The sequence below is a fragment of the Symsagittifera roscoffensis genome, chromosome 2, assembly GCF_963678635.1.
Source record: "Symsagittifera roscoffensis chromosome 2, txSymRosc1.1, whole genome shotgun sequence".
In the NCBI taxonomy this organism is placed as follows: Eukaryota; Metazoa; Xenacoelomorpha; order Acoela; family Convolutidae; genus Symsagittifera; species Symsagittifera roscoffensis.
In genome coordinates, this window is record NC_087063.1 from 37,402,667 (window position 1) to 37,419,035 (window position 16,369).

The window sequence follows — 16,369 nt, forward strand, 5'->3', positions numbered from 1 at the left end:
GGGCGGCTACCGAGTCAGTAGTCGCCAGTCATGAGGCCACAGAAGTAAACACGGCGAGCGTAACTGCGGCAAACAGCAAAGCGATGGGGCGAATACGGCACAAGGAAAAGCACGCAAGAACACGGACGGATACGCAGCGGAAAAAATCCAGAGGATGCTCTGGCGACGGCGCCGGCGGGAAATGAAACGAAGAAGCGTGCAAAAAAGCAAAGACTCGTTTCCTATTCGAGCTCTTGGGGTAAATCCCGCACAAAACTTACCTAATCCTAAATCTAGTACGCAACCGTGTATCATTATCAAACTCAGTTCAGCAATTCCATTTGGTTTTTTTGGCCAAGTCCAGTTTAGTTGCTTCAAAAACTCTCAATCCAGTATTTAAGTTCGCCTGAATTATAAACCCATTTCAGTTCATTTATTTTCACGAGAGGAAATGTCATAGTGCTATAATAATCATTTGAGTAGTTATTTAGTTCTTATTTAATTTCTCTTGTCAATCATTTCGGATCTATCTGGTGTTAGACATCATTGACAGGTATTGGCCTTTGGAGTGTCTGACACCTTCGGACGACCTCTGAAACATTATCTTTATTAACTGGGATACTGTTAGGTTGTTTATATAAAATAATTTAATTCGTGTCGAAATAGCATTTTCAACAACCGCGACTAATAAACTTCTTATGCGAAGCAAGCTATTTTGCCTGCTTTTTAGTTTTAAAAAATGCCACGCATATCTTTATCACGGTGTACATTGATTCTGCGTAGTGAGCTACTATTTTGTGAACATAATTTTTGCAGGTTGAAAGTCGGCCAAAACTTGTTTTCTTCGATATGTTTGAAGTTAATCTTATTTTCTGGGAAGTTTTGAATAATCGGATCTCGTTTTTATGCTTACTTTTTATTGGATTGATTTTTGACGGAGTTTTGGTTTAATTTGTAAGTTCACCAACTCTGAATTTGAAAATTATCCTTTTTACTTTTGTTTTTGCTTTCGCTGAAATGGTTTTAGTTTATTTCATATTACCTTCGGCGTTCCGTCATCCGTCGTTTGCAGAGCAAAAATAAATTTTTGTGCATCAATCCGTTCTAGGAGGAGGGTGGGGGGGGGGGGGTTGGGGGCATTGGTATGTTTAAAGAGTGGGGCGTCTTCGAGTTTTAAAAGTTAAATCTTAAGAGATTGTGGCAACATTATTTTTAAGGCAATTATTGTCAGCATAGGGGCCGCTCTGTCATATATAGTTCTGAATTTCTATATAATGCCGCTGCTGCTTTTTTCTTCAGTGTTTCCTACAATTGAGATATGTGTAGAAAAACTGAGAAAAAAAAATTGTAGCTGTAGTTTTTATCAGCAGTTTTTTCAAATATATATTTTTTCTTTTAAGTGGTTTTGGTCTCATCTTGTTTTCGATAGCTTGTCTCTATGTAAAAAGAACAGGATACAGTAGTTCGCATTATTAATTCCAAGTCACCCAAAATGGCAATTTTCAAACTTTCTTAACGTTCTAAAAATGTTTACTTCTTGTTAAAAATTTTGAAAAAACAGGCCAGAAAGGAGTTTTTATGGACTTTTTGGAAAAAATTTTTAAAAAATCGCGTTTTTTCGGAGCGCGGTCCTCTCTTAAAATTAGTATATATTGGCGCCAAAGGCGCCGTTAGAAAAAATTTAGGGTCCGTCAGCCAAAAATGGATATCTCAAAATAGTTCAAAGGAGGGACCCTTTGGGTCGGCAGGGGGTCGAATCCCTGAGGGGGGACCTGTTTTTTACCGTCCCCCTGATTTTTACGCCCCTGGTTTTTATCAAATGGCTTCATAGTTACAAAGCGAAAGGGCCAGAAATGAGCAACAAAATAGAGTCACCTGATTTCTACGTTGTTTCCCTCATTTCCATTAGATTGCCAGAGCTGCATACCTACATCTTCAATTGATTTTTTCATTTGCAGTTAAGGCTCCCTAAAAATGACTGAAATTTTCGAAAGCACGGAAACTGATGTAATTATCGAATTTCTATTAAGTAAAATTTTTCTGTTAAACACAGAAAAAATTATGAAGTACGAGACCATAACTAGATACGAATTATCAATCAATCTTTTATCAAGTATTTTATGATGAGATGTTTTAAATAAATTTGAAATTTGAATGAAGAATACTGATTCTATAACAGTACATCAGGATTTTAACTAACAGTCGCTCTCAACTCAAGGATTCAGCCCACTCGCCACACAAATTCAGCCCAGTCCACACAGATTCAGCCCGCTCGCTCCCTTTGTGTGGCGAGCGGGTTGAATCCCTGAGTTGAGTGCGACTGTCTGTTAAAATTCTGGTGTAGATTCTTTAGAAATCATTGTACGAAATCTATGTTTAGCTGACCGACCCTAAAAATTTTCTAAAAGCGTCTTGGGCACTAACTGATACTAATTTTGAGGGAGAGTGCAATCCAAAAAAACGTGAACTTTTGGTACAAAACTTCAACATGCTTAAAAAGTCGTTTTCAGTCTGTATTTCTTCAGACCTTTGCCTGACCGCGGAAATTTGTTCAAAATAGGAAGCTAATCGTGTTTTGGGAGAGCTCCGAAAATCAATTGTCTGATTCTGTTTCATTGCAGATAACACCTGCCATGCTGTCATGTGAGGTTGCATCGGTTGAATCTCAGGTGGGTCGTCTGAATACCCCTTCGTGAGTTCTTATTCTGCTCTCTTTTTCTCAGCAGAAAGTCAATGGACAAGAGATGCTGATGTTATAGATGGAGTTGGCAGTGCAAGTCTCGTCCCGTGCGTGAGTGAGTGGCTTGACTTGTTCGAATCTCAATTGGACCAAAGAGATCTCTTGAACTGCCTCCTCGGGTACCGCCTCAGAAGTCAATCAAGAGTCTATTGAGAATCGTGCAGAGTGCTTGAGTTTATCGGTTTGCCAACTAATAATTACAAGTTGGTACACATTAATAATTTTATGATAACTGAGTACTAACTAGCATAAAATACTATATTGAATAGTTATGCGTATTAATGTATATATCAATCAAAATTTTGGACTGATCAAATTGACTGCTATTATCTCAAAAATCATTGGCTGGTTTGTCAAATAATTTTTATTTGTTTTCAGTTTTCTCGTCATTTCGAAAAATACTATACTATCATTCAAGTCGTCACTTCAAAAAGTTTTTCCATCACAGGTCGCCAGATTTAAAATTTTTAATAAAATATGGCCTCTTTTATCAATCTAATTAGATTGAAAGACTGTTGCAGACTATTGGACTTTTCCAAACCCCTCTATTAAATACTTTTTTATGCATTTTGGTTTGATTTTTATGTCTTACGCTCTTTTCATCAACTAGAGGTTGGCTGGCTCAATTTTGCCTTGCTTTATAGCATAAAATTTACCTGAAAACGCTTCATATCAAACCCTTCCAATGAAATATTTGCAATTTGGAAAATCTTGTTGATAACACCGGCCAATCAGAACTAAATCAGTCTCCTTGTTAGTGCAGGAGCAGGAGCGGTGAAGCAATAAACTTTTAGGAGTACAACAGCTATTTTCTGGAATAAAAAGACAAAAAGGACGGATAATTTCTCCAATTGTAATTTGTTCAATTTATTCTCCATTTACGATTCATGAAGTATCATTGGACAACTATTTTCCAATTCCAAATTTTGCAAAAAGTTCAAGTTCACCTCATTCAACAATTTTACTACCGCAATAAAAACTTTCAAGCTTTTTCAATTCCTTCTGGAAAAAATTCGCAAATAAAAGTTTGAGATTCTGAGTATTAAGATGATTCTGAGTAACGAAGAATCTAAGTGCTCGCTTGTGGCCTCAAACTCTGCAATATATGACAACCCTTCTGATTTCTTAAGTCAAAACATACCTCTGACATCTCAGCCAAGATTCTTAGACCACGAGAACAACCGCGTGGAAATTAATTCATCTCCAACTTCCAATTCCGGGGGATCGGTGGCAAATAACGAGAGTCCATTGTTGTCGACCGGTGGCGACGTTTTCAACACACTACTTCAATGCAATCCAGCAGCTGCAGACGACGAGAACCCAACCGGCGTGGGGGGACCCTTGGGCTTGGGACTGCACCAAAGTGGGGGACATATGTTAATGGAGCCTGCTTCGTTCCATTTTTCACCCCAAAATGTGCAGTGTTGCGGGGGATGTGGGGAGGTGATAGTGGACAAGTACTTGATGCATGTGTTGGATAAGGCATGGCATGCCTCCTGCGTCCGTTGTTCCGACTGCACTGTGCCCTTGACGGAGAAGTGCTACTCGAGGGATGGGAGACTCTATTGCAAACAGGACTTCTTCAGGTAAACAAAATCTCAAAAAGTAACTTGTATCAATTTCTACGCTGATTGGAAATAAACTGAAAAATCTTCAAAATGAAAATTTGCTCAAATGAGTTTTTCAACTTAGTAAAATAGGTCACGCCAGTTGGTTATCAGCAGTGAAACTTTTACGGCATCCATTTGTGGGATTTTTTACCAAAAATTTCTGTAGCACTGAAATTTGTGCCTAAATATGAAACTTTGATTATTTTCAGCGCAATAATTTGGAAATATATTGAAATTCGATCCTGTTTTGGAAATTGATTTGTGCGGTAGAAAATGCACTCTTTTGTGTATAACTGCTTCCAAACTCTAAATACGCATCTAGTTTGTGTTTATTTTCAGGCGCTTCAGTACCAAGTGTTTCGGGTGCGAGGAGGCAATCATGCCGAAGGAACTTCTGAGAAAGGTGAGGAAGCACTACTTCCACCTGGGCTGCTTCATCTGTTCCCTGTGCCACAAACAACTGGCGACAGGGGACGAACTGTACGTCACCCCCGACAACAAACTCATCTGCAGAGAAGACTTCCTCACCAATGTTGTCGTCGCCGCCACCCCCAGCTCCTCGTCATCCCCCACCAGTGCCACCGCCACCACAGGGGAAATTAAACAACCCAACGCTACTTCACCAGACGGACAACAACAGCTGATCGACCCCTCTCATTCTGCACCAGTTGAGAAGGATGTTTTGAACAACAATAACAACAACAACAACAACAACAACAACAACAACAACAACAACAACAACAACAACAACAACAACAGATCAGCAGTGGCCACAGAAGCTCAAATCAAGTCCCCAACCCAGTTTGAAGCTCACCTGGGAACATTCCGCACAAACAGTAAGTTGAATAATTACTCGTTATAGCCTGAAGCTTTACATTGAGATTGAAATTAATAAATCATCTGAAAATAACATAAAAAGAGTAGCGGGTTGCTGAGACACTAGCACATAAAATTCGAGCACAGTTTTCATTGCAAAAAAAAAACTTTCTTCTCTTATTTATCCGATGTTAAATCGAAATGGCTAGGCGGAAAAAATGCCCTTCAGGTAGATCATTGAACAAAATGGTCTGGCAAAAGGAAAACAGACTATTCGTCTAGTAAATGAAGTCTGAATTTTAATTGTAGACTCAATTTCATCCGCTTATCGCTGGTTTTGAGTCGGATTATCCAAAAATGAGCTCATATATTGTACCCTACTTAAAATATTTTGAACTTTTCTCCGAGGTGCCTAACATTGAACGAAAATTCCCCTAATTCATAGATCCGTCCAGTCACTTCGTGAATAGCTGTGACTTCGGACCCGGTTTTTAAGATTTCCGCTTTTTTGCGGGATGAATTTGAACAAACAATCGTAAAAGCAAATTTCGATTTTTCTGCAAAATAAAAAAATTGTTAACCCAGTTTGGGCTTGAAAAGAGCACTTTAGATTAAGTTTCTGGGTCTTACTTGTACATTTTTCACGCTCAACAATATTCGATGCCTCATTGTGATAAGTAAGTTGTGGTGGCAGTTATGAATGAGTTTCTGAGCAGGGATGCATCTTAAGCAGGATTAATTTCAACCCCGACCCCCGCTTGTCACCTCACATTACCTATACCCCGGCACACATTGCGCTAGCCAGCCAGCTAATTCTACTCAATCCATACTCGTCTAATCCCCTTGCTCCAGCATAACACACAACTTATACAACTTTATCCACCTATCATGCTCAGCTAAGTATGAATGAGTGAAGTTCAGTATAAGAATAAATGTGGGGCAATGTTGCTCCAATTACCTCTTTCGGGATAATCTCATCTTATACCTGTCTGGTTAAGTCTTGCGGGATCTAGTGACAACAACTGAGCACGCTTAGTGGCCCCCGTCCCTTCCGCTCCCGCCCTCCTCCCCCAAGACCCTCTCTCTCTTCTCTTCCCGGGCCCAGATTCGTGGCCGGCCGTGCTGCCCACAGCAGCCACCTGTGCTCTTAATTGTTGATTGTTTGTTTACCTCCACTGTTTTCTACTGCTCTCTTCTGTTCTGTTTTGTTCTGATGGGGCATCATGTTGTTGTTTACTGGCATTAAACAGGCGCAGAGCATCGTTCAATTGGCCCCCTAGGAGCACTTAGAGTGAAATATTGCCCAATTTACATTTTCATATTTTGCATAGTGCCACAGTCATAAAAAGCAAAACACCAATTGCCAATACCCTCCTGAGCAATTTAGAAAAATTGCAACTATTGTGAATCACTAGATTTTTGTGAAAAAAATGCGAGTAGATTCAAAAGTGTTACTCTTTTTTTCAGCTCGAAAAATTATTTCATCTTTCTTAAAATTATTTTAAAGACAGAGGTGAAGCAAATTTTCACACCACGTGTGATACAATACTAAAAAAACGGCAAGTCGAAAATTGAGAAAAAAAATTGAAAAAAAAACATCGAATAATTCTTCTTTTACATTTGTCTTGAATGTGGTTCACTATGAGGAAAAGATGCTGAGAACCACAATTGCCATTGTTAAAAAAGTATTGAAACAAAATTCGTTAATTCAGCCGACAATAGTTGGGTAGACGACCAACCGGTGAGCCCGAAAAAAAATGTCTTAGAAATTTTGAGCTACAAGTTTAGTGAAATGAAATCGAGTCATTACGAAACTATTTTAAAAGATGCTGAAAAACATTACAGGACAAGCTTTAAATATTGATGAATTTTCAATTATTAAATAATCAAATGTCGTGTTCATACAACAGCAGTTAATTGTGAAAGCAAAAACTGGCAAAATCTGGAAATAGGGGAAAATTAAATGTGAGTTTTTGAATGTCAGTTTTGCGTATACTTTGAAGTTTATTCATGTAAATCAGATCATATAGAAAATTTTCTGTCGCAAACTTTCAGTTTTTTAATGTTTCATTTTTCGTATCTTGATTCTAGTGAACTGCTCCGATGTATCGCAGCAAAAAACTCTGCCGCGCCCTCAGAATGATGCGTGTCATTGAAGCTTCTAAAATGTTGTTACGGGTGTTGTTTTCTGGCGGCGGCAGAGAGGTGGAGTGGAAATTGTATAGTTTTATGGCCATCCGCACCTTAGTTTTCCCGAGGGGATACCAATGAGTTAGCAGGCATGTTAGAGAGAGAGAGAGAGAGAGAGAGAGAGGAGGTGGGGGATGGGGAGGGAGCTGTTGTGTGAGGGTAGGGTGCAGTGAGAGCACTTATGGTGCAGTTTAGTTTCAATTGCCACACTGCTACTGTGGTGTTGGTGTTGGGTTACCAACTCCGCTTGAACTGGAGAGATGAAAAGACACAGAACATGACAGCACAGTGGAAATTATTCAACATTTCCAATAGAAAATGCACAAATTGCTAAAATTCTGATAATTTGTCAAGTTACATGTTTTTGTTTGTTTTTAGGAGCCAACGCAGGCAGAAAGGACACTTTTGAAGACACTTTGACTCAATCCGAGATACCACCGATCGGCGATCTTCGGAAACAGAACCCAAATGACGCTAATGTCTCACAAGATATAAAGAGCGAGCCAATAGCAGCTTACCAGGAATCGCAAAACGCTTTTGTTTTAACCAGCCGAGCTGATTTCGGCGAGAACAACATTTTCGATCAGAACTCATTGCTCTTCTGTCGAAGCGTTATCGATCATCCTGAAAATGAGCAAAACACAGACGAAATTTTGAACAAAAGCAGTTCAGACCACGAACTGAATGAGAGCATGACCAAAAACGACGATATCTTGAAAACCTCAACAGATGAGATGATAAAAGCGGAGATGAATAAGAAATCGAGTTGCGAAATGCCTCAGCGGAGAAGCTCACTGGGCAATGAGCCTAACAGTGTTTTAGACGGATACGGCAGCGACAATTGTGGTTACAATAGTGACGATGAAGAGAAGCTATTCGACGAACAAGACGAAGGCGCCGAGATTAGCGACGACAACAAGTCGGATTACGACGACGGCGACTTCAAAAGCTGTGCAAGTCCTAATAAGGAAGGATCGGACGAGGTAATTGGAGGGGGGCCGAAAACAAAAAGCCAAGTCGGCTCTAAGAGACGAGGACCGAGGACAACGATAAAAGCGAAGCAGCTGGAAACATTGAAAAGTGCGTTCGCTGCCACCCCGAAACCCACGCGCCATATCCGAGAACAATTAGCCCAGGAGACTGGCTTAAACATGCGAGTGATTCAAGTGAGTACAGCACTTCTACATTACACGCCTGCTATTTTGTGCTTATATTACGTCTAGTTGATCAAAAGCAACATTTATAACGGCCCATGCACTGTGCAATAATTTTCTTCCACTCTTAGATGAGACCAAAGAAAGTGAATGAATGAAAGAGTGAAAGTTAGTTAATTAATACTGGTGCATCTAGTTATAACGTAAATCATGAAGCTCAGCCGCGGCATAGTTGTTGATCTCCTCGGTCGACAATTACGACGTGAGGGTGGGATTAGGCTGCGCCCTATTGCGTAACAGGGGCTCTTTTGTTCATTCCGATCCACTTCATTAGTCAGATCGGAAGTGTTGCAAAATAGACAGCGAGTGTTATGTTATTGTCGGTTCAGCGGACTGATTCTTGTTTTCCAAAGTGTGTTTCCCCCATGGAGCAACCCCTCTTGTTTTCTTTTCTCGGGATACATTATTTAGGCTTCACTGGGCCGCAAAGAAGTTTGGGTTAAAAAGCTCCAATTGTCACACAGATCAGATCACCCAAAACAACCCTGTTGGTCAAAAAGCATAACGCACTACATTTATGGCGACACTTCTCCATTCAAACGGTGTCTTATTGGCTCAAGGAGATTTCGGCGAAGTCATCTTTCTAAGATCGGCAGTCCAACAAAAATTGACTTTTTCTCAGACAAATCAAATAAACGCTTGCTGGCAGAACAACAAAAACTTACAAATATACGGTGCCTTCAGCTGGAAAACAACCTTTGTTTACTATGTGATCTGGGCAATTTTGATTGTATCAAAGTTCGGTTATATCAAATTTATTGTAAGTTGTGTCATTTTCCATGAGTTGATTTAGTTTTGGTGCTCTGCCATGCATTTCAAACAGTTTTTACAGCATTTCGGACCAATAAAAAAGTTGTTCACATGAAAAAAGCTTGAACAACCTGATTTTGTTCAGCGATGAGTTGAAAATTTGTTTGGTGTTGTTGCTTTTCTTGTGAGCGTGACTAGTATACTTCTAAGGGTGCGATTAAATCGCAGTACAGTTATTGGAGGGGGCATTAAATTGGGCTTTGGCGCAGGGGGTAAAAATGACACAAATAGATGGCAATTGGGAGCCGAGATTTAGGTTGTAAAACGATTCCATCATTCATAAACTCCTCTCTTCTCGCCCGCGGATAGAGGCCGCGGCATGTATCACACAACGGGCATATTACATACAATACAGTACAATGCGCAAAGAGCAAGAACAAGACTAGCCGCAACAGGGGAAAGGGATTTGCGAATGCAGAGAGTAAAGTGAGGGCGTCCAATAAAGAACGTCAACTGAGAAAAAGCCGGATTAAAAAAGACATAAAACAGCAGAAAAAGACGTATAAAAATTGAAATATTACCCAAATAAACCAAAACTTGAGAAAACTGTTTGTAGAAATCGCTACCAAAAAAAAACAAAATCCTGAATGCTATACCCTATGTATTGCGGGTCCATGTCAGCTCGCAAAATACTTGAAAAATTCATAAAGCCAAGCTGATGTCAATTCCTAAGAATTCTTACTAAATAATTCAAGGTTGTATTTTGAGTTTTTTCAGGTTTGGTTCCAAAACAGAAGGAGTAAAGAGCGACGAATGAAACAGTTGAGTGCTCTTGGAGCCAGGAGGGCTGCATTCTTTCAGAGGAGAATCAGGGGGCCCTTCGACCCCAATCCACACAACCAAGAATTCCTAACACCTCAAATACCCTTCTTCGCTCACCAGGGTACGAGACACATTGCGCCTTTTTACTTTCAGTTTTCAACTATACAAACAGAAAAACAATGATAGCCGGTTACGGTGCAAATAGCATAGCATGTTCCGACCATAGTCTTGAAAATAAATTTTTTTTTTCAAATTGGTGTCGTTTTTTTTCCGCGTGTTGTGATACAAAGATCTGAAGGAAAAAATAGAACTTAGGCATATTTCAGAGTCCTAGTAAGATAGGTAAATTGTAAAACAGTTTATGAAGAAAAATGACTAGAAAAAAAAGTATGAAAAAAATTTCAAAAAATTTCAAGAAATTCTTCAATTTTTTTTTACTGAAATGTTTTCATTTCAAGAATATTTTCATTTCAAAAAATTATCAAGTGTTAGATTCCCAAAGTTGCAATAAAAAGTCCAAAAACTACCTTTACTTGAGTAAAACGGCTTAAATTAAGCTTAATTATGCTACACGGTCACCTTATTAGCTCAAAATTAGACCAAAAATCTAAAATTTCAAATTAATTTTTCTCGACAATGTGAAAAAATTTCGAAATTTTTAATATTGTTCGAATCACGACTGAAAATTTTTTAATATGATATTTCATTCAGCCCAGTCCGATGATTATTTGTGGTACCTGATTTTGCGTGGAAAACAAAATGCAAAAAAACTAAAACACACCCGAATCCAAAGTTCCTCCCCATTTGCAATGGTCGGAACAACAAGGTTAGACGGTTACTGTGCAAGTAGCACAGAATTTTCTGACTATAGTCTTTCGAAAAAGACGGTTTAGAAAATTTTGTTTTTCCAAATTAGTGTAGTTTTTTCTACTTGCTATGATAAAAAGTTCTGACGTAAAAATATAATTCAAGCATATTAGACAGTCATAGTAATATATATAGGCAAATTTAACAACAATTTTTGTAGAAAATTAACTAGAAAAACTAAAACAAATTACAAAAAAAAATTTCAAAACTTTTTGCAGACATTTTAAAAAATTTTGAAGTTTTTGATTCCCAAAATGAAGCTTAAAAACGCCAAAAACTAGTTTTACTTGCTTAAAAATTAATTTTAAGGCCTTAGGCATAATTCAGCTGTTGTAAGCATGCTCGCTTGCTTTATTTGCTCGAATTAAGGCGAAAAATCAAAAGTTTGAAACCGGTTTCTCTCGACACTGAGAATTTTTTTTGAAAATTTTTAAGCTGCTTCGAATCACAACTGAGAGGGATTTAATATGATATATCACTCAATCCAGTCCGATGATTTTGTGTGGTACCTGTATTTGCGTGGAAAACAAAAAGAAAAAACTAAAACACTCTGGTCGGAGCAATTAAGGTAAACTTACCTAAATTGAATTAAGGCAAACTACTTCGCCTCAAAGTAACCTGAAGAAATTTTGAAGGTGAATCTTACCTAAGTCGAGTTAGGGTAAATTAAGGTAAAAATGATATTATCCCCGCAAAAAAAAAACACGGATTTCAAAAAACACAAGAAACTGAATTTCGTCAGAGTAACAGACATTTTAATTCACAGGCAATTACAGCCCGAGTGGAGATTTTTCACCTAATTTGAAGCAAGATTTGAGCGGTTTGAGCGGTTTTTTTAGACAATTACGCTCAAAATCTTGCTTCAAAACGAGCGGTTTAAGCGGTTTTTGAACGGTTTATCTAAAAAAAACGCTCAAAAACCGCGCAAGATTTGAACGGTTTTGAGCGGTTTATCTAAAAAAACCGCTCAAAAACCGCGCAAGATTTAATAATAAAAAGTCGACCATAGAGGGATTCGAACCCCAATCTTCTGATTCGAAGTCAGACGCCTTATCCGTTAGGCCATGCTGCCCTGAAACTATAGACTAACATCTGAAATATAGACTAACATTCTGAAGTGCAAAACATTTGACGTGATTATTGGCATCTCTAAAAGACTTCGAAGCTCTTTTTCCTCCCCCCCCCCCCACCTCACACGACCTTCAATATATTAGTGTAACGAGTGGTTTTACGAGTAGTCAATGTATTCAACAATCTAGTGAACATATTTACATGTAAAAATTTGTAGGTGGGGGGGGGGGAGGAAAAAGAGCCGACTTCGATGATGCTGGTATGGGGAGGGGGGGGGGGGGGCGTGGGAGGTAGAAATTGGTTTTTTGTCAACTCATTGATCCAAACATTAAAAGTTTGGGCTCTTTTCTAGTTTCTTCCCCCCCCCCCCCTTTCAAAACCAAGGAAGACCGCTCAAAAACCGCTCAAAAACCGCTCAAAAACCGCCCAAATCTTGCTTGAAAAACCGTTCAAAAATCACCGCAAGAAATGAGCGGTTTTTGAGCGGTTTTCTAAGCAAGATTTGAGCGGTTTGAGCGGTTTTTCCAAAAAAACCGCTTAAACCGCCCAAACCGCCCAAACCGCTCAAATCTTGCTGGAAAACCGCTCAAACCGCTCAAATCTTGAGCGGTTTTTGAGCGGGATCTCGACCCGGGAGCTAAGGCATATTAGTTTAGTTTGTAATATTTGAAGACATAAGACAATCTAAATTTGCCGTAAGGTTAATGTAAGAATATGCTAATTATACCTACTTTGTAAGGGTTAGTTTCCAAGGTATACATAACTATCAACGAAGTTTTTATGAGGCACTTTCTAAGGTTGATACACTTTAGCTTTTAAGGTGGTTATAGGTAAAATTTTAAGGGTATTTATAGGTAAGTTATGGAGTACAACATTTAGTGCAAATTTATTTCCATTAATAAGATAGTTTAAGGTGTTTCCAAGGTAATTTTCATTCAACTTTTTTGCAAGTGTAAGTACAGTTTCGCGAATTTGAAGTCTAAAAAGTAAGGAAATATGGTTATTTTAGACCTGAACAATCCTGATTTCTTCCCGATGGGTCAGCCATTTTCTTATGACTTCTTCCCCGGAGTGCACCACTCTTCGATCGGACAGCCTCCCTCGTCTATAGGAGTAGACAACTCGGAGTTCCCGATGCCCCCCCACCCTACCCACACCTTCCTCACTCATAGATCCCTTGAGATTGCACTCGGGCGACCATTTGGGCTTACCAGCGGGATTAGGCGGAGGATCCCCATTCATTCCAACATCTGCACCCCCACCCCATCTGGGAGGCACGCATACAAACCACCTATCAATTTCCCCAGGCAGTATGATGGAGGACGCAATATCGGTACTTAACTCTAACCAGTCCAACAATCAAAGGATGCTTCTTCCATCTCCTGATATGCCGCTGCCTCCCTCCGACCGCTTTCTTTCTTCTCTCTCTAAACAGCCTCGCTTCCGAAATGTATTCGAAGATAACTCGGCAACAGTTTGGTGAAACTACTCGCTACAACCGAAAAAACTAATTATTGTAAAAACTATTTATGTTCAAAAATGATAAATTTCAACAAACGGATTTACATTAAATTCTATAAAATAAAGTATATCAGAATGTAATAAATTCAGTTTCTGAGCTTTACAAAGATTAGTGCAGTATTTATGATAAAAAGGTGTTATGAAAAAAATGAAGCACTCATTCATGATTTAAATTAAATTTGAATTGGAAAAAATATTCCTTTGAGCTCCAACTCTAAGTTGGCCAATGCGCAGTAAGCTACGGACAACAGCAGCCATAGTAGTTGTTTATCGATCATGGCTTTTCTTGCGTTATCTACTTGACTAAGTAATCATGTTATGTAACCGTGTTATGTAATATGATTACTTAGTCAAGATATTGTCAAGAAATCTTTGTCGCACAGACACTCACAAAAAGAGTTGTTCAATTTTTGGGATCCAAGATCTTGTCAAGCTAGTTTCCTTTTCAAACTTTTTGGGGTGTTTTTCTTTTCAAATTATGATCACTTGATCGCCCTTTTTGTTTAATAAATATCGATACCAGCTGTTAGTTTAAGAAGAAGTTTTTTTGTAGTACGAAAAATGTTTCATGATTTCCTATCTTTTGCAAAATAATTTCTCAACTAAAAATTTTGATCAGTTTTGTTTTCCAGTGGATCAAGATGTCAAATTGCTTTTACTATGATTATTTAACCTGATTGGTTGCGCTAAACTCATCAATTAGGAACTTTAGTGAATCCGGTTAATGATTTACAGCGAATTTAAGTATAACCAGTAGTTGTCTATCTTAAAACCAGCCCGATTTATGATGTTCAAGATTCTCATCCAACCGCCGAACCCATTCTCCGCATCAGCGTGAAAACAAATTGAGTTTATGTCCGGGGTGGCTCACTCATAGGGTAATTTCAGATAAGGTACACCGTCTGTTCGTCGAACGTATTTTCGCCCGTATAGATTCGTGCAACTTCTTAGTCTGATACCGGTCTTAATCTTCCTCTTATACATCCTAGTCTTAATAGATCTAGTGTATACTGGTATTCGCGAGTTAGTTATCTGGAACTTGTTCCAAAGGAGAATAGCTGTTTTCTAAACTATTTTTAAATTGCTCTGGTTAGCTGTAAGTGTTAGTGATGGATCCTGATTGGTTGGTAAAATAATATTTTATGAGATAGTTTTATCAAAAAATATAATTGGTTACGAATACTAGTTTTAAACTGGTTAAAGCCATCCGTGGTATAGAGAGTTTTAAGTTTTAATGTTTATTGCAATGAAGGATGGATGGAGAGATTTCTTGTTTTTTCGAGTAGTTTATTTTTGAAGCAGTGACTGCGTTAAGGAAGAGAGAGAAACAGTTGTTCGTGCCTCAGAGTCGTTGTCTTCATGGGAGAAGGTTGACCGTTGCTCGTTCTGCAAAAGTGGGCCTCGTATATCCTAGATCGTTGTAAGTGATCGTGGCTAGACTGAAGATTTATGCAATGATAAATTGGTTTCGTTAAGTTAGAGCGAGACTATAAGCAAGATCGAATTTGACTTCTTTTTGTGAAGCGCCAAAAGACTAGGATTTGTATGTGAAGTCAACATCGAGATGGCCATGGTTCTTCTACAATGGGTCTTTGCTGCGATGTTGTTTCCATATTTCAAATCCTGTGAGGGCTGAGACTACGGCAACAAACCAAAAGAATTGCCATTGGAGAGTCGGAATGTCATCGAGTTTTCATCTCCCTTTGCTGCTCGTTCTTTTTGCTCTAAGATATCTTTTCTTTTTCATTGCATATTTATATCTATATCCTGTTATTGAGATCAGTTATAGTTATGATATTTATTAGTTGTTTTTGCAAAAGCGTTTTTTTTTTAGTTTCGGTTTTTTAAAAAGAGTTGCTTACCCAGAAGCCGCTCCTAGCAAAAATTGTGGATCGGGGTCGTAGTACATGGTGGGCGCATGTAATTCAAGCGACGTCGTTCTGGTGGGTTAGACCAAATGAGGATAATTTTTACAGTCTCTTGGAGCAGGGTCTTTTTTCGTGTTCCATTTTTGTTTTTTTTATCAGGTGTTTTTCTCTTTTTGTATTTGGTTGTGTCCTTTTGTCAAAAACAGATTGTTGTGTTTTATCTTTTTCTTTTGAGTTTTTAGTGTTTCCAGTGGTTTTAATAAAACTTGAAAATCGGTTTCAAAAGAATAATTGATCCAGTGTAAATCTCAATTTAGTCTGGTTTGGGTACCGTAGGACTTTCTCATACATGCGTTGGTTTTACAGCATTAGTAAGCTGCGTTAGTTAGTTTAAGCTTACTTATAATTCCCTCCAACGGGGTTGAGGGAAAATTTGAAACGCGGTAAAGTTAATTAGTTGTTATCAGATTGTTTCTGAAACTGAAATTCATTTTTTAAACAATTCTAATAACTACAATTTCGGTGGAAAAAGTGCCTGAAACGCGTTAAGATTAAATGAACAAAATTTTAAAAGCACAAATAAAAAGGATAGTTTTCTGTAATTTAATTTTCATTTTTATTTCACTATTTCATACTTGATTTGAACTACAAAACCATTAACTTTTTGCTTTTGTATTAAATGTTTTCACTAGGAAAACTCATTTAGATGGTTGGGTTTGAAAATGAAAGTCGAAAAAGAGATTTTTTTGTTTTAATTTCATCCTTTAGAGCAGTGCCTGGTGAAACCTAAAAAAGAAAAGTGAAGCAGACGTGTCGAAATGATGAGTGTCTTATTTATTTGTGTAAGTGATAAATTTAAAAATTATACTTACGAGGAGTCAGGTAAGGAAAAATCCCATGGGTGAATGTAGCTTCAATAGT

The 16,369-nt window shown here is 38.3% G+C and overlaps 1 protein-coding gene across 1 annotated transcript; it reads left to right on the top strand.

The window, feature by feature from the left end:
- The first annotated feature begins 3,060 nt into the window (after positions 1–3,060).
- LOC134839485 (WD repeat-containing protein DDB_G0292056-like) lies at positions 3,061–13,990 on the top strand. The gene is made up of 5 exons (XM_063855052.1): positions 3,061–4,305; positions 4,669–5,165; positions 7,714–8,501; positions 10,077–10,242; positions 13,069–13,990. The coding sequence occupies exons 1-5, from the start codon at positions 3,767–3,769 to the stop codon at positions 13,398–13,400; spliced, it is 2,322 nt and encodes a 773-aa protein (XP_063711122.1). The 5' UTR covers positions 3,061–3,766; the 3' UTR covers positions 13,401–13,990.
- Positions 13,991–16,369: the final 2,379 nt, after the last annotated feature.

Excerpts from the sequence above, each read along its gene's own strand:
- LOC134839485 (XM_063855052.1), top strand. The coding sequence starts at position 3,767 with ATGATTCTGAGTAACGAAGAATCTAAGTGCTCGCTTGTGGCCTCAAAC. Across the intron at positions 8,502-10,076 it reads TAAACATGCGAGTGATTCAA|GTTTGGTTCCAAAACAGAAG; the intron begins GTGAGTACAGCA and ends GAGTTTTTTCAG. Across the intron at positions 10,243-13,068 it reads ACCCTTCTTCGCTCACCAGG|ACCTGAACAATCCTGATTTC; the intron begins GTACGAGACACA and ends TGGTTATTTTAG.